Source organism: Larimichthys crocea, chromosome VI (genome assembly GCF_000972845.2).
Source record: "Larimichthys crocea isolate SSNF chromosome VI, L_crocea_2.0, whole genome shotgun sequence".
Taxonomy (NCBI): Eukaryota; Metazoa; Chordata; class Actinopteri; family Sciaenidae; genus Larimichthys; species Larimichthys crocea.
This window is the reverse complement of record NC_040016.1, coordinates 10,553,393-10,570,692: the sequence shown is the minus strand read 5'-3', so window position 1 is coordinate 10,570,692 and position 17,300 is coordinate 10,553,393. Positions and strand designations below refer to the sequence as shown.

Below are 17,300 nucleotides of genomic sequence, written 5' to 3'. Positions count from 1 at the left end.
GGTTAGCTCTGACCACCGACAGTTGTATTTCTGCTTCACTGAGCAGTGGTCGGTACGTCACAAACTATGCCCCACGCCTCCAAGTACCAAAAGTTACTACTACTAGTTACTAGTACTCATGATGCAGAATGGCCCAGAATTTCAGAGTAATATACAGTATATCATATAACTTGATAATAGTTATTGATGCATTAATGCACAGACTTGTAAATGTAAAGGTGGTTTCACTATTAACTCATAATAATATTTCATAATTTATTTGTTGATTCATATTTTGTTTAATCTAAATCTAAAATAATAACTAAAGCATCACGTAAAGGAAGAAAAGTAAAAAGTACAATACTCAAAATAAAACATAAAAAAAAATGTAAACATTTTAGTTAAATAAAGGTAACATTTTTAATGTTTATTCTTTTTCTCCGTGTTTCAGATGTGGCCAACAAAGTGTTGCTAGCCCTGTTCACATGTGAAATGTTGGTGAAGATGTACAGCCTCGGACTACAGGCCTATTTTGTTTCGCTGTTCAACCGTTTTGACTGCTTCGTGGTGTGCGGAGGAATCACTGAAACCATTCTGGTCGAGCTGGAAATCATGTCTCCCCTCGGTATCTCTGTGTTCCGCTGCGTCCGCCTGCTGAGGATCTTCAAGGTCACACGGTAAGACTGTTAACAAACTGTGTGTGTGTGTGTGTGTGTGTGTGTGGTATTCAATGAATCACCTGTCTCTCCTTCCCTCTACTCCTTCATTTCTCTTTATAGTCACTGGCAGTCTCTAAGCAACCTGGTGGCATCTCTGCTCAACTCCATGAAGTCCATCGCTTCCCTGCTACTGCTGCTCTTCCTCTTCATCATCATCTTCTCCCTGCTGGGCATGCAGGTGTTTGGTGGAAAGTTCAACTTTGACGAGACCCAGACCAAGAGGAGCACATTTGACAACTTTCCCCAAGCCCTTCTCACTGTGTTTCAGGTATTTACAGTTTGATCTGCAGTTCATATTACGACATTCAGCCATCATCCAGTGGTGAATTTGAAAAAGACGAAGTTATAATAAAATACAGCATGTTACATTGTCCATACATTTGTTTCAGGTTGCTCACTCATGCCATCCTAACTGTTAACTGTTGTAATGGGTGTACTGTGGCCACACAGCAGGAATTAAAGGGGGTTGTACATGTGAAAAATGTCTATAATCATAAAATAAATGTATTAAATATATAAATATATATATTTATATATAAATATTACAATTGATTTTAGATCCTGACTGGAGAAGACTGGAATGCTGTTATGTATGATGGGATCATGGCGTACGGAGGCCCTTCCTCTTCAGGAATGGTCGTGTGTTTTTACTTCATCATCCTCTTCATCTGTGGAAACTGTATCCTCTGTCACTGCTAAAACAGTAAATCCATACATGAACCTACCTTCTTTTCTTGATCTATATAATATATAAAGCAGTGCGTTTACAGGACGAGTTGCCCTTTACTGAACACTTTGCTCAGATATCCTCCTGAATGTCTTCTTGGCTATCGCTGTGGACAACTTGGCCGATGCAGAGTCTCTCAACACAGATGAGGGAGACAAGAAAGGGTGACAGCTTGATTTCCCTGTGACAAATATGATTGTAAACGTTAGAGCATGAAATGCTCACGTGCACGCTCAAATTCTACTCTATCACTTATAACACTCTCTCTGTTCATTACAGGGACAAAAAGGACGATGAGAAAGATGATGAAAAGGTACCCATATTTGTCGTACACTCGCTTATCTTCACAGTTTGAGAAGTCATACACACTAACACACTATCTGCTTGTCTGTAAGGAGGAAGAGGAGGAAATTGATGACACTGGGCCGGAGGAGGAGGAGGATCCAGAAGTTCCATCAGGGCCTCGGCCTGTCATCTCTGAGCTGGTAAAGAAGGAAAAGATCACTCCTATCCCCGAGGGAAGCGCCTTCTTCATCTTCAGCAGCACAAACCCGTACGAACACACTTTGCACATATGGACACACACATACGGGTTGTGCCTCATGTCACGCTGATGTTCTCTGGTCGTGTTGTATTTTCTTCGTCCTCCAGGATTCGTGTGTTTTGCCACCAACTCATCAATCATCACATATTCACCAACCTTATCCTGGTGTTCATCATGCTCAGCTCTGCCTCACTTGCTGCTGAGGATCCTATCCGAAACTTCTCAGCTCGCAATATTGTAAGTCCACTAACCTTAATAGAAAAACGCATTTGACGCTTCTAACTAGCAAGGATAAGTAGGCGGAGGGGCATTATTTACACTTTGCTGTGTAGTTTAGCATTTGTGTCATAATTATTTGGCCCTTTAAATGACCATACTGGTTGTTTTGCATGTTTTAGCCCATTTATAATAACTTGCATACTTTACATTATTACTGACAATTTTCCAAAGCATACAACCCCTGAGTTTATCTTAATAACTCCATTGTCTGAGGAGGATTTAAGGTCAGTACACATCACAATAAATGAAGTAACAAACAAAGAATTCATTTCATTTTTTAAAAGACATGTCAATGATCAAGTTTTACTGGCATGAAAATGATATTTATGTATTGTGTTTGTGATTCTGAACTCTACCGATCTGCCTATAAAGATTTTTGTCATTTCTCTGTTGTTCTTTACGATAAAGAGAGAGAAAATCTTGAGAGTTCATTTTCCTTTTACAACATCTATGTCATCTATCCTGTCCTTGACAACTCAATTCAAAAAGATTACTTGCAGGCTGTTTTCTAAAACATAGATTCAAGTGCAATTACCAGGACGAATACTGTTTCTGTCAGGACACTAGGATAAATGCTTGAAAAATATGGGGTTTACAATGTTAATGGTGATACCTGGTGACCCTGCGCATGCTGGTCTGTTCCAGTGTTCATGATTTAAGGGCTGGGTGCTCAACAGCAACCTTTGAAATCCTAGGATCTACAGCACGTAATATTTTTGACAGTGTCGTTTGTCTCTTGGAATTCTTTTTCCAGCAACATAGCATATGGATGCAATGCCTTTAGTAGCTGACTCATACAGCACAGATGTCAGCGTGTCCTTAAATGTTTAAAAATGTTGCCTGGGTTAACTCATTGAGGACAAAACTTAAAAAAAAGAAAGGCAAAAAGAAAGGCTGTGATTGTGTCACAGTGCACACTTCTTAAGTTATATTAAATGAACCTCCCTCTCTATCTGGAAGGGTTGAACTTATGGTACACTTTGTTTGGCATTAATTAACAATATGCAATTTATATTTTATGAGCTAAAACAGGCAAAAACACTGGTACAGTCCTGTAAATCAATCCAGGGGATTGTTGTGTTCTCTCTTCATTGTACTGATTTTAGTTCAGATTTAGCTTTAGTTTATGATATATGCTGCAAAAGAAATGATGGAGTTGCATGTAATTCAAATTTGCTGTGTTTACTAACAAACTCTTTCCAGAAAAAAGCTTCAAGTCTTTGTTTTTCTTCATTCATCTTGTTTACATATGATGGCACGATGAACTTGTCTTTGTTAAACATCTATGTTGCTTTTTGCAGATACTTGGTTACTTTGACTATGCTTTCACGGCTATCTTTACTGTTGAGATCGTTTTGAAGGTAAATGCCCTGTGTCCCCTGTCTGTGCTGTGACTAACCTAACCCCAATAACATTCCAAACGTCTCATTGCCTTCCAGGTCCTAGGCTATGCAGATTATGTCTTCACTAGTATGTTTACATTTGAGATCGTATTGAAGGTAACCCCTTAAATGACAACGAGAGCCTTGCTGCATTCTCTCCTTGTGTGTCACCTGCCGCTCAGTACAACCTGGCTTGTTTGTTTCCTTTCTCTTATTTACTTTTTTCTTCATGGCACCTCTTTTAAAAACAAAAAGAAAAGCAAAAACTAAATATTGGGAGTTGCTTCTTTGCACACACCAACACAAACACAAGATTTGTTCAAATTATGCTAATCAAAGAACTCATGTTGGGGGAAGGAAACATCGCATCAGCATTACATTACACTTACATGGGTGTCACGTCATTCGGGCAGTCATCGCTGAAATGATTTTGATGATGCAGATATGTAGAACAATGATGCAACCCTTTTGTGCAATGCAACACATTTGAATGGGCTGTTCAGACATTGTCAACACATTGGCTGAAGTTGAGTTTGAGGTCATCTTCAGGGAGGTGTTCGAGGACATAAAGTCAACTCCAGTCAACGCTTAACTTCATGCCTCTCGTACTGACTGCTCCTCAGATTATCTATAAAAGAGGGGGCAAAACCAACCATGTTCCTGCCAAGCATGGTTCAGTCTGCTTTCCCTGGCCGAGTGCATAGAAATGTGGCGCTGTGCCTGGAGCCGTTTGTGGCAAAAAAAACCTGCCAAGTCAATCAATGTTTTACTGCAAATTCTCCAATGCTCCTGGTTAGCACCCGCCTCTGCCCATCTCTCTGCGAGTTTCCTCATTTACATGCACTCGGAAAAATGAATCCTTTTATTATTTGAAGAAGAGTTATTTTGGCTGTGTTTTTTTTCTCCTGCTGAACTCTAGAGTTTTAAACTGGGAGCTGCTTCCCTTTATTCTGAACTATTAAAGAACATAATAGAATGTGCTTTAACATGACGGTCCACATGAATGTGACAGTAAGGCCATTTCTACTTTCCAATCACTATTACTAGAGCTTTTGCAGGTGGTAAATAACCCAGGCATCATGGCAACAAAATGCATGTTTTATTGCCTCATCCCATAGTAGATTGTGAAATGAATGACTTACTACTACATTCATGTATTTAAGGGCTGTAGGGGTGGCGACGGTAGATTTAGCCTCCTCTTTCACTGCTCTGAGCTCGCCACCCCAAATCAGAGTGATCCAAAAGAGTGTGGCGATGTGTGTGTGTGAGCGTGTGCAAGGTGGAGAGTGCTGTATGTGAGCATATGTTTCTTCTATTTAACATGTTTGTACTGTATGTGTGTGGGTGTGTTTCCTCTGACGTGTGGAGTGTAACTCTCTATTTGTGTGTGTGTGTGTGTGTCTTGTGTGCATTGGATGATATAAATGTTTTTTTTCTTTGTTGTCATTTGCTCCTCTAACTTCTTCTGTCTTCTCCTCAGATGATGACATACGGAGCCTTCCTCCATAAAGGAGCATTCTGTAGGAATTACTTCAACCTCCTGGACATTTTGGTGGTGGGGGTTTCCCTCATCTCCTTTGGCATCCAGTGAGTACACACAAAGAGCACAATTTTAACCCTTTTTGAGCAAATAGTTTCAGGAATAATGGAGACACAGGAAGTCAGCTGGGAACTAAAAAAAAAAAAAGTCCCTTTTGAGCATTCCCGTTTGTGTGAAACATGAAAATGAGGCACATGAGCCTCATAAAAATGAACGTGGCATTTGAGAAACAACAATACAGTCATTGTGTGACTCCGATGTTTGAATGGATGTAATGAATGGATGCAAAGGAGACATTCAGAGGTGGAAAATGAGATTGAAACCCCCAGAACATCTGGTCCAATTGTAGACAATCTGCTGAGTGCATTGTGGTTATTTATATTTGGTTTAGTACTGAACAGTTCACTCTCTGTTCTCCTGATCACTGCTGCTTCTTTATCTTTCTTTCTTTCCAGTAAACATTACATCAAATGACTCACCCATGTCCTAGCATTAATCCGAGTAGCATCCAGTGTTTCCTTACTGTGTGAATAAAGCAGTAAAGAAGTTGTAGCAGCCTCTTTAATCCCATGCAGCACCAAGAACTATGGAAAAAAAAACTAGTTCCTGGTAGAATATCTTGAACTGACGCTACACCTGTTTGTTTTCATTGTTCAGGTCCTCGGCCATCTCAGTGGTGAAGATTCTTAGGGTCCTTCGTGTGCTTCGACCCCTTAGGGCCATCAACCGAGCCAAAGGCCTGAAGGTGAGACCTCATCATGGCGTCATTATGCAGCTTGTCCACAGTACTAATCACAGTCTTAGACTCTACTGTTCAGTTTGGATGCCACAATGTCTAAAAACGTGTATGCCTCTGTCTTACAGCACGTCGTGCAGTGTGTGTTTGTGGCCATCAGAACTATTGGTAACATCATGATCGTCACCACTCTGCTACAGTTCATGTTCGCTTGTATTGGGGTGCAGTTATTTAAGGTCTGAGGTTGAAATAAAAACCAGTATTACAGGCGTCGCCAGAGTTTTAAAATATGTGCCACTGACGTGAAAATGTTTGGTTTTCATCCATAGGGAAAGTTTTATCGCTGCACGGATGAAGCCAAGTCGAGCCCAGAAGAGTGCAAGTTAGTTTTACTCATATTCTTTCTTCACAGATAATTACTTGCAGGTATCATCCTAGTTTCAACCTTAACCTCCATGCGACATGTCATTGCATAGGGGCACCTACATCCTGTATAAAGATGGAGATGTGAACCAGCCAGCTATCCACAAACGACTGTGGCACAACAGCGACTTCAACTTTGACAACGTCCTCATGGCTATGATGGCTCTGTTCACTGTGTCCACCTTTGAAGGCTGGCCTGCGTAAGAATCAAATGTTTTGATAAATGATAACAATAGAAGTCAGATTTCAGTATTATGAACAGCATCTAAAAAGTTGAAAAAAAAATCTCACAGAAGACAATGGTGCTTAGAGAAGGTGGATTACATGCTCGCTGTTATCTTCTCTTCTCAGGTTACTGTATAAGGCAATCGACTCCAACAGGGAGAACCTTGGGCCCATTTACAACTACCGTGTGGAGATTTCCATCTTTTTCATCATCTACATCATCATCATAGCTTTCTTTATGATGAACATCTTTGTAGGTTTTGTGATCGTCACATTTCAGGAACAAGGAGAGAAAGAGTACAAAAACTGTGAACTGGACAAAAACCAGGTCAGAGTCAGCAGGTTCACAAAATGTCTGTGTGTGTGTGTGTGTGTTGATGCAGTGTGTTTGTGTGTGTCAGGTCCCAAGATAACTTAGGGAGAACTTAAAATGTGCTGCTAAAATGTTGAACACTAGAAAAGCTGGAGATTTATTTGTAGAGTGAGGAGACTTTATGACGCAGTAACACTAATTGTGGCTCATATAAATAGTCTGGGTTAGATTAAAACGAGAGTATCAAGTTTATTTTTACATTTTTCTGCACAGCGTCAGTGTGTGGAGTATGCTCTCAAGGCTCGTCCACTGCGGCGGTACATCCCTAAGAACCCGTATCAGTACAAGTTCTGGTATGTGGTGAACTCGACTGGATTTGAGTACATCATGTTTGTGCTCATCATGCTCAACACACTATGCCTGGCTGTACAGGTGAGAAGTCACACTGTATTTACACTACTACAATTAAAACTACTACCATCTAATATATTAACAGGTCATAGGTATTTTGTTTGTTTTTGTTTGAAAGCAGTCCTTGTCCAGGTACTATGTTTGCTTTTTGTTTTTACTTTGGCACCATCTACTGGTAATATATAATGACACTGTGGCAGATCTAGGGACAAGAATATGAATATACTGTAAACAATGCAGATGGTTTAATTTTTTGTCCAACATAAATCATCAGACTCATTTGAAGGGCCCTGTAATCACACAAAGAATATACACTTAGTAGCTTCATAGCCTTCAAATACCATTTCTTATTTTCAAACTATTTCTTATGCAGATGTAGCATTTGGGTTTTTTGGCCTCTCATCAAAGTCTTTGTTTTGTCTATAATTAATAAAGCACAAATTATAGCAAGCTCCCTTTATTTAAAAAAAAAAAATCCCTCTTTGTCTTTCTCCAGCACTACGGCCAGTCTGCGACCTTTAACTATGTAATGGACATCCTCAATATGGTCTTCACTACTGTCTTCACTGTGGAAATGGTTATCAAACTCATCGCTTATAAACCCAGGGTGAGTCTTCTTCACAAACAACGACGTCGACCAGAGTTCATATACACACAAACTCTACTTTAACATACCGTATTATTGATACAGTTTTATTTTTTAAAGGTGCGCTGTCAAGAGTTAAATGAGACGATCGATAACATCCACATATCTGTCTGTTGAATATGAGCTAACCATGGAGGGCTGTAGCTTAATATTTGGTAGACAGATATGACAGTGGTATCAATGCTGTTATCTAATTTCTGGAAGAAATAAACAGATTTGGATGTTGAATTGTTCAAAAAAAGGAGCGGTGGGTTCAGTCAGTGAATGTTTTTTTTCATTTTCCCCTCAACCGCACTGCCCGCCCAACAGCTGTGTGTTCAGAAGAAGGACAGGATGCTAGTAAGAGACAGAGTGTGGGGTGGAGTGCTGACTTTTGTACCAAAATAGCCGCTCACTGTTTGTCAAGTTCTTGGCAGCAGTGTTTTTGCATGTATTAGTATTAACATCACTTTGGTGCAGGTCCTCAACCTCAATCTGTATAAATCAATGCACTATAATCATGAACCCCTCAGCTGAAGTAGCCAGCAGGGGTTCTTGTGTGTTTTAAATGACCAGAATAAGTCTATATAAATTGCAGTCTAAGAATAAAGACTTTTTTTTTTTTGTGCTGATCTCACGCCCAACTTGCCCACCCCTCGCACCACCTCACTCAGGGCTATTTTGGGGATGCCTGGAATGTGTTCGACGCCCTGGTTGTGATTGGCAGCATTGTAGATATTGTTCTCAGTGAGATCGATGTAAGTAAGCTCGGCTGTAACAAGTCCCGCTGCTCTCTGACCTCTCTCTCCTGTTCCGGCCACCTTGGCTCACACTGAAGGTTTCCATGGCAGGACTTAAATTTCTGGCTTTTTGTCTGATCACTCTTAATACTTTATCTCCTTTTTCTCTCCTTTTGTCCTTCCATGACCCTGCCATTTCATCAAATCCTTCTGGCTCATTCCTTTTTCTTTTTCTTTACGCTTCACTCTTCTCTGATCATCCTTCTCCTTCTCTCCATGGTCTCTCTCTTTCATTCCCATCTTTACCCTCACATTTAACTCCACGCATTAACAGCACTATTTCGCTGATGCTTGGAACACATTTGATGCCTTAATTGTTGTTGGTAGCGTCGTCGATATCGCTATCACTGAAGTTAATGTAAGTACTACTTTTTTCTGCCTCTCAAGTTGAACTGAAGCATTTCAGGAAAGCCACATGGCAACTGTCTGAATTATTTGTTGAAACTTGATTGGGCTGTGGTTCCCAACCATTTTTTCCCACCACTTATTTTAGAGCCCTTCAAAAACTTTAAAATGTTATCGGCTAGACTCCAGTAAGAGCTTCTATAGTCCTCATGATACCTAGCAGGCCACAACTTTACATTGTTATTTGGAGTTGTTAATGTGCCATTGGCTTATTCTGTAAAGCTTCAGTTTGACCTCTATTTATGTCCTGTTGTTGTTAATACTACATCCACAGTACACTGAGTTAATCGACAAACAAATCTTCTTGAAGCTTCTGCTAAATGTTTTATCGTCAATGTGTTGCAGTACTGTTTGTTTCAGGATTCATGCTGATTGTTAAACCCTCGGACTTGGCAGTGTATATACGTGTCAAAAACAGGAGTCTCTCACATTTCTCTGTGAACCGAGGCCTGTGTTTGGTTCAGAGCAGGATGATTCATGATGTGGTTGTCTAATTCTTACTCTTGTTTATTTTGTTTCCATAGAAACTTGTAGAGGCAAGTATGGCAATGAACGAAAATGTTTTCTGTGTGTAACCTGTTGTGTATAACAACTTTATCTTCGAGACCCCTTTACAGTAGATTCAATCCTAAATTGGTCAATTAATGTTTTATTAAATCAAAAAAAATTATTTTTTTGTAATTTTGTAATACAGTATCACATATTTAATTTTAATTGAACGCTTATTTCAGTATTGATCAAAGTCAGTCAGTCAGTCGCTTTGAAAATTCATGTCAAGGATCTATAAAATAGTGGATTTTTACATTTACCGACTACAAAATTCTCTCCTCTTTTTAACTTGGCTCTTCACAAAAACACCTAAAACAAAAGACTAAATGTCTGTGATCTACTTTGCTGTGCTGTGCGTTGAGTTTAACTGCTATAAAAACGGTAGAGAGCTTCAGATTCGAAGTCCACGTTACGAAACAAACACCAGGAATGCTCTTAGACCAAGTTTCTGAGGAATAGTTATGGTGATGGTGGTGCTTGTTAGAGGTGCAGTGTACCAAAGACTCACCGCTCAACCTGCGCCCCCGTCCCTCTCCTCCTGAGTGCTCTCGTGTCTGAGCTGCAGTGCTGTTTTTCTGGAGTTATATTTCATGTTTTCTGTGTTTTTCTCAGTTCGTGTTTCAAAATGTGTGTCTGCATGAGTGTATAAACAAGCACTAACTTTGTTTAAAACATATGGTGGTGGTTATTATTATTGTTATGCATGTGTGTTTTACATGTGTACAGTGTGTACCTTAAGGTGTGTTGTATGTGTGTATGTATGTATGAATGTATGTGTGTTGCGAATGTTGGGGACTTGATGTTGATTTCACAAGTGGCTTTTTTAGTCGTTCTTGTGAGGTACCTTTCATCCATCATTTATTTGTGGTATGCATGGCATGTGGTTGTTGCTGTTTGTGTCATACAGCAACTGACTAGATCAGATGTAGAATTTCTTTTCCATTTAATCATTTAAAATAGCTGATCTTTCATTACTTTTAATTAACTTTTAATTTAATGATTTGTGCTACTTGCTTGCCATTCCAGTCATGAGCTGTGTGATTGTTTAATTTCTTACCTGGCCACTGCGGCTTCTCTAAATGCATGTTGAGAAGTGTCGATCACGTCATTCCACTAATATCCTTTCCATGTCCCGCCTCTCACAGATGCTTGGCCCCGTGACCCCGCCGGTCAGTTTTTTTTCCATAGAGCCTTGTAAAGTTTTCCCTTTCTCTCTCTCCATACCCCTCGATCTTTACCTCCAGACAGAATGGCCCTGGAGCTCAGAGCTTGGAAACGTCCTACACAACATTAAGGACAATTTTAATATATAGAATCTGTGTAACTCAATCAACACTCAAAAAAAAGCATGAAAATCATGATGAGGTTTTTAAGAAAAAGTAAAAAAAATACGTATTTTACTTTCCTTAAGGTTGTGTAGTTGTGCAGCGTCACAGGTGGTTGATTAAATGCATCAATATTAGGTAAAACAGATAAGTCATGTGGTGAACTCCATAGAAATAGAAGCTTTTTAAGCAACTGACACTTACATCAGGCTTCAGTTACAGTCTTCAAATTAAAGTCTAAGCATCCTTTCACAGTACTGTTCTCAGGTAAGAATTCATCAGCGGATCAGAAAATGCTAAACTAGTTCCTAATTTTATACGTTTACAGTGATGGTGGTTTAATGCAGCTGAGATTGAGGTTCTTTGATGATCTTGTGTTTGTGTCTCTGTGAGTGATTGTCTCTGTGTTTTGTTCTGTCTTCCTGTAGTGAGCTCTTAAAGCTCAGAATGGAGCTCATGTGTAGCGCAGGTGTGTAGACTCCAGTCAGGTGCATGAACACTCCAACAGTAACTCTCTACTCTCTCCCTCTTTACGCCTCTCTCCCTCTTCCTATTTGAGTATGACTCAATCTGTCTGGCTTTATTTTCTATCCAAGTATTGGTCTCTCTGGTTTCCTCCTGCCTCCCTCCCTCTCTGTCTTTTTTCCTTCCTTTCCTGTCGTTCATTCACCTCTTTCTGCACCGGACTGTGAGAGCGCCCTGCTATGGCAGTTTTGTTGCAGGGCACTACTGACATGCATGAGTTGCTGCATTGCTATGAGTTCACCAATGGCTCGTCATCACCCAATTGTCTTGCGTGTGTGTGCAGTGCTTCCCCAGCAACGTGGCAATGCTGAACGCATGCTCCATCAACGCTGTGGCCAGGATTACCTAAAGAACCTCCTCAAGCTAATTCTACATTTTTTTTTTTATTATTATTTATGCTCATTCTGCACCTCATACTGACGGTTTGTCAAGTATCGTGCTGAGGGATTTGAATGAAGCCATATCTGTCTGGAGTATCTCTTTGTTTTCAGTGCTGAGCCTTCTGATATGAGTGCTGAGTTAATCTCATTCTTTTTGCAAAAAAATCACATTACCATTATACAGGTTCTGTCTAACCACCACCACTATGATTGATGTTTTCTATTTTATTTTGCACCTGGAATTCCTCTGTGTACAAATGCTCACGGAATACTGCTGATATTCAATAATTTATTGTTAATGACATGACTTGCAGACGACAACTGTGTATGGGTGTGGATCCGTGTGAGCGACTATCAAATTATTTTATTATGCTCAGCCCTCTCAAACATTTTCATTTCAGCCACAGAACAAAAACATTGTTTTTCAAAATACTTGTTTTACATTAAATCATCGCAACCAGATGAGAGTGAGACTGTCTTACTCCACACAATGTATGATTTTTCATATGTTGACGTGTGCTTGTCTAAATGAAGTCTGAAGTCTAAATGTTGATATGCAGGACAAAACAATAATTAGCTATGAGTCGAGGCTCTGTGAGAATAGCAGCCGGCGCTTTTTACCATGACATGAATTCATAACATTTGTTATGTCAGCCAGTTGACTTCTCATTAACATTGTCTGAAGCTCAGCAAAGACATCTCAACCATACGATCCATTTAATCCCATCAGTAATGTCCATCACACCGGGGGAGTGATAAAGTTGTGTGTCAGTCTTACATGTTACTAAGTAATTAAGTAACTTCATGTTGTTTGTCAGTCTGACATGTAAGTGTTAAGTCCTATGTAGAGAATGTTGAGCTGCAAACCTGTTGTGTGGCAGTCTTTTAAAGTGTTAAGATAATGTCTGTCATCATATTAAGTGTACATAGACAGTGATACATGAATGTCTGTCTCTGTCATAGCGAAACAATAAGACTTAAGTTTTGTCCCGTCAATGAGAAGAGTAGTGACTTTGTTCTGTCTACGTCTTAATCGAGACTTTTCAAATGTAATGTTTACGTGTTTGGCCCAGTGTGTGTGAGACCTGCAGGCTCTGTGCAAGTCATTAATACAGGTCTTTGATTTTAAAGCCAACGGAGACTCCTCAGGTGGATGAGATGGGGGTAAGATGCTCCGCCCCCCCTTCTCCCCCCCCCACCCCTTCAGGGCCATGTTTTGATCTGCATTTCTTTCTTTAGTATTTTTCGGTTTACAACATCTCCTATTATCTATTGCTTCTTTCTGTTTCGTTTATTTTCTCATATTAAGGTTTTCATTCTTTACATTTTTTAACTTCTTTTTTGGTCTCATTTGTTTTGTTTGTTCATTTGCATATATCCTAAAAAAAAACAAAAAACAACTGCTTTTCATTTTCCTAAGTGGAGTTATTTCTAAGGAAAGTGTGTCACTCAAACGTGACACTGTGTGTCCTGTTAGGCGGGAGCGGTTTTGGGCCGCTCCTCACGTTTGTACTGTTGACACTGCTACATGGTCTCTGCCACCATTCTTGCGTGGGGTAGTGACCCATGGATGAACCCTGGGATCAGGTCACCCAGCTCTGACCTGTGAACCTCCTGGCTGACCCTGTTCGGGTTGGCCCCACTGTGACTCCGCATGCAGTGACTCTGGACTGAGGGTGCCATGCTTGTGCAGATGTGTCCTGTCAAGTATGGCAAGGTTTTTTCCAGCATGCTTGCCTCCTTGCTTCTTCCCCTGTAGGTCTGTACAGTGACAGGGCGACTGACAGTGCTTTGGACGCAGACCATAAGAAACATATCAGCTGCAGCTACACTGCTTTAGAGGCTCTTGCTATATTATGTTTCAACCATAAATTGTCTAACATCTACAGCCTTGTATATGCTGTATAAAGAAACTACACTTTGAACGTCTAATAGGTGTCGCCACTACACCAGAAAACCAATCCATGCTCAAATTTAATGATCTAAACGTGCAGTTTTTCATGACGCAAAGATGCAGTGCTGCTTTCTCAGCCCATATGTATCTGGCCCTGGGGTCTCAATTCAGACCTCATCATACTGTAAAGCACAGCCAGATGCTCTGTGTTCACTACATACACACTGCTACCCTCCTATCCTCTGACTCTAAACTGTTTCTCCACAGAACACAGAGGACAGCGCTCGCATCTCCATCACCTTCTTTCGTCTGTTTCGAGTCATGCGGCTGGTCAAGCTCCTCAGCAGAGGGGAAGGGATTCGCACCCTGCTTTGGACTTTCATCAAATCCTTCCAGGTGAGGCGTGGTACAGTTATCTGATGAGTAACTGAAGGAGACATAGTCATCCATATTAATCTACTTTCTTTCCTCTCTTTTTGCCTGAAGGCTCTGCCATATGTTGCTCTTCTGATAGCCATGCTGTTCTTCATCTACGCGGTCATCGGCATGCAGGTTGGTAACTTCATTTGGCAGAAAATAGTTTCCTGTCTTACCCGAGTTGGTTACAGTTAAATTTATGTGAGCAATATTTGTGCTTCAGGTGTTTGGGAAGGTTGCCATGGTGGATGGGACACAAATCAACAGAAACAACAACTTCCAAACGTTCCCTCAGGCGGTGCTCCTTCTCTTCAGGTGTGTAGGGGTTAGCAGTCAGGGGTGATCCGGAAACTGATTCACTGTGACTTTAAGTTTTTTTGTAGGTTACTTGTTGAGTGATTTATTTAGTGTCTGTCACGTCTGTCTATCTCCTAGATGTGCCACCGGAGAGGCATGGCAGGATATCATGTTGGCCTGTATGCCAGGGAAACTTTGTGACCCAGAGTCCGACTACAACCCCGGGGAGGAGATGACGTGTGGCAGTGGATTTGCAATAATTTACTTCATCACTTTCTACATGCTCTGCGCCTTTCTGGTACACAGAAACGTGAAACAGTGTCTGGCTTACTTGTAGTTAGTTATTTAACAGTGCATTGCTGTTAAATAACTCAGTAATAATCTGTGCAGTCAACAAAGTAGTGACCATTAATGCCACAACGATGTATTGTCAGTTTAATTTTGTTTAATTGATCTAGTATGTAACTAATGGAATATCATATATGACATTAACAATTCAGAGCCATTTATAAAGTGACTGATAGACAGCATTTAGGCTTTTATGTTGTGGTTTAGGGTTAGGGTTTATTTTATTTTATCCTGAGAAGTTCAGAAGCTGGTAACCCGTGATTGTGCTATGCATATAGTGACACTAAGCAAACGTATGTAAGAGAATTTTCTTATGTCCCTCCAGATCATCAATTTGTTTGTGGCCGTCATCATGGACAATTTTGATTATCTAACACGTGATTGGTCCATTCTTGGTCCCCATCACCTCGATGAATTCAAGAGAATTTGGTCAGAGTACGACCCAGAGGCAAAGTATGTGCTTTTATTACTTACAGTGTCTGAAAGCGTTTCACATTCATGTTTCTGTGCAGTCATTTAGTAAGTACACTGCTGCTTACATTTGTTTTTGTTCTTATCCAGAGGGAGAATTAAACATCTGGATGTTGTGACACTTCTTCGTCGTATCCAGCCTCCTCTTGGCTTTGGCAAACTGTGTCCTCACAGAGTCGCCTGCAAGGTGTCTGCTCCTCCCATTTTTATTATCTCATTTATAAAATGCAAACAGAAATAACATTTAACCAGCCTGTTCTACTGTGTTAAAGGCCTCTATCTGCTCTCTTCTTTCAGAGGCTGGTAGCCATGAACATGCCTCTGAACAGCGATGGCACAGTCATGTTTAATGCCACTTTGTTTGCGTTGGTGCGCACTGCTCTGAAGATCAAGACAGAAGGTATGAACCTCATTTTGCGCCTAAAATATGCATGCAATACTGAGTATTCTCTGTCACCTGTAATTATGAATGTGCATGGATTTAAAATGGCTGTGAACTGGAGTGCCGGTTTCTCAGGGACGTTTGTTCCCCTGTGGTGCAGGTAATCTAGAGCAGGCCAACGAAGAGCTGCGAGCCGTCATCAAGAAAATCTGGAAGAGAACCAGCATGAAGCTGCTGGATCAAGTGGTGCCCCCCGCTGGTGGTTAGTGGAATCGGCTTGTGTCTGTCCCTCCAGCTCGTAGTCCTTCTGTTACAGTTTGACACACAAACTATGCTAGAGCAGCTTGCACAAAATCACACACACACCATATGCTGCCCACACGCTGTTTGCATAAAATTACAGGAAGCTCCAAACTGCTCTTTCATAACTATATCTTTAAATAAATAAAAACCCACACACACACATAAATTCTCACACACAAGTAAAGCTGTTTTGTGCTGTTTATGCTCTGCTCATGTTCTCCTGGTTGCCCCCTCAGCAGTGTGTTTCTTATCCATGTGTGTCGCCTCCCTCCTACCCTGGATGCTGATGGAGGCTACTGACTGTCCGCTGGGCTTTGGGCTTGCATGGCCTTGTAGACCACTGTGCAAGTGCATGCTCTGTCTTTCTCACTAATCTCTCTGTCTCTTTCCTTCTTTATCTGTCTCTCTTTATCTGTCCTTTTCTCACCGCTTGAGCTTCAACAGCTTATTCTTCTCACACTTTTATATCTCTGTATCCAAAACTCTGAAGCACTTCAGAATATTCTGAAGCAGTTCTGTTTTAGGGTGGTGGCATGGAACTAGTGTTGCCTCTCTCCGATCTCTGTCCCCAGCGCGCTTGTTCAAAGTGATTCAGACCCCTGCTTCAGAATGATTCTCACACTTTCTTTTCACACTTTTCAAATAATATATGAAACAAAATCCAATGGGGCAAAAGTACATGCAAAAACATACCCATACAAAGTACAAACCCGGGCTAGCACACATCATTTAAAGCATTCATGAGCACAAACAGGTAAATTCACGCAAACATACTGACATGTATGATGCATACTGTAGATCTGCTTGCTTGCATGTGCTAAAGTAGAAAATTTAATGCCATTTGCTGACATTTTATTAAATAATTTGGTTCATACACTCCTATATCCCAACAAAAAAACACACATTAAAATTAAAAAGTGTCTCAGAGGTAAAGTAATGGACATTGTTTGAGATAAATGTTATCTAAACATTGAAAAGTCTTTCTTTTGCAGCCTGTATGTCACACTGGTAACTGAAAAATCTCAGTAGTTTGTAGTCATACTCACTCACTCACTCACTTGTCGTCATTTGGTTATTTGTGGTCTGTTTGACCTTAATTTTGTTCATTCTGTCAGAGAAGTTACAGTAATTACTACTCTCAGATTCACGTTGATGTTGTGGGTGTTTGAAGATCAATTCACCCAATTGAATTGATCCAATCTAAAATCAAACATATACATATATATATATTTATATATAATGTAGATGATGAAAGCTCTTCAGATGTAAAAAAAAAATACACAAACACAACATTTTGGGTT

The 17,300-nt window shown here is 40.4% G+C and overlaps 1 protein-coding gene across 1 annotated transcript in view; it reads left to right on the top strand.

The window, feature by feature from the left end:
- The window catches only part of cacna1da (calcium channel, voltage-dependent, L type, alpha 1D subunit, a), a 54,771-nt gene that overhangs the window by 27,868 nt on the left and 9,603 nt on the right, over window positions 1-17,300 (top strand). Inside the window, exons 13-37 of the mRNA XM_019262509.2 lie at window positions 431-656; window positions 759-966; window positions 1,257-1,377; window positions 1,502-1,589; window positions 1,705-1,738; window positions 1,821-1,978; window positions 2,077-2,206; window positions 3,550-3,609; window positions 5,111-5,217; window positions 5,828-5,915; window positions 6,035-6,142; window positions 6,236-6,288; window positions 6,383-6,529; window positions 6,681-6,882; window positions 7,141-7,299; window positions 7,775-7,885; window positions 8,578-8,661; window positions 14,049-14,177; window positions 14,268-14,333; window positions 14,422-14,513; window positions 14,634-14,793; window positions 15,169-15,296; window positions 15,405-15,501; window positions 15,612-15,714; window positions 15,857-15,958. Of these exons, the coding sequence (XP_019118054.2) occupies window positions 431-656; window positions 759-966; window positions 1,257-1,377; window positions 1,502-1,589; window positions 1,705-1,738; window positions 1,821-1,978; window positions 2,077-2,206; window positions 3,550-3,609; window positions 5,111-5,217; window positions 5,828-5,915; window positions 6,035-6,142; window positions 6,236-6,288; window positions 6,383-6,529; window positions 6,681-6,882; window positions 7,141-7,299; window positions 7,775-7,885; window positions 8,578-8,661; window positions 14,049-14,177; window positions 14,268-14,333; window positions 14,422-14,513; window positions 14,634-14,793; window positions 15,169-15,296; window positions 15,405-15,501; window positions 15,612-15,714; window positions 15,857-15,958 (2,961 nt within the window). The remainder of the gene's footprint in view (window positions 1-430; window positions 657-758; window positions 967-1,256; window positions 1,378-1,501; window positions 1,590-1,704; window positions 1,739-1,820; window positions 1,979-2,076; window positions 2,207-3,549; window positions 3,610-5,110; window positions 5,218-5,827; window positions 5,916-6,034; window positions 6,143-6,235; window positions 6,289-6,382; window positions 6,530-6,680; window positions 6,883-7,140; window positions 7,300-7,774; window positions 7,886-8,577; window positions 8,662-14,048; window positions 14,178-14,267; window positions 14,334-14,421; window positions 14,514-14,633; window positions 14,794-15,168; window positions 15,297-15,404; window positions 15,502-15,611; window positions 15,715-15,856; window positions 15,959-17,300) is intronic.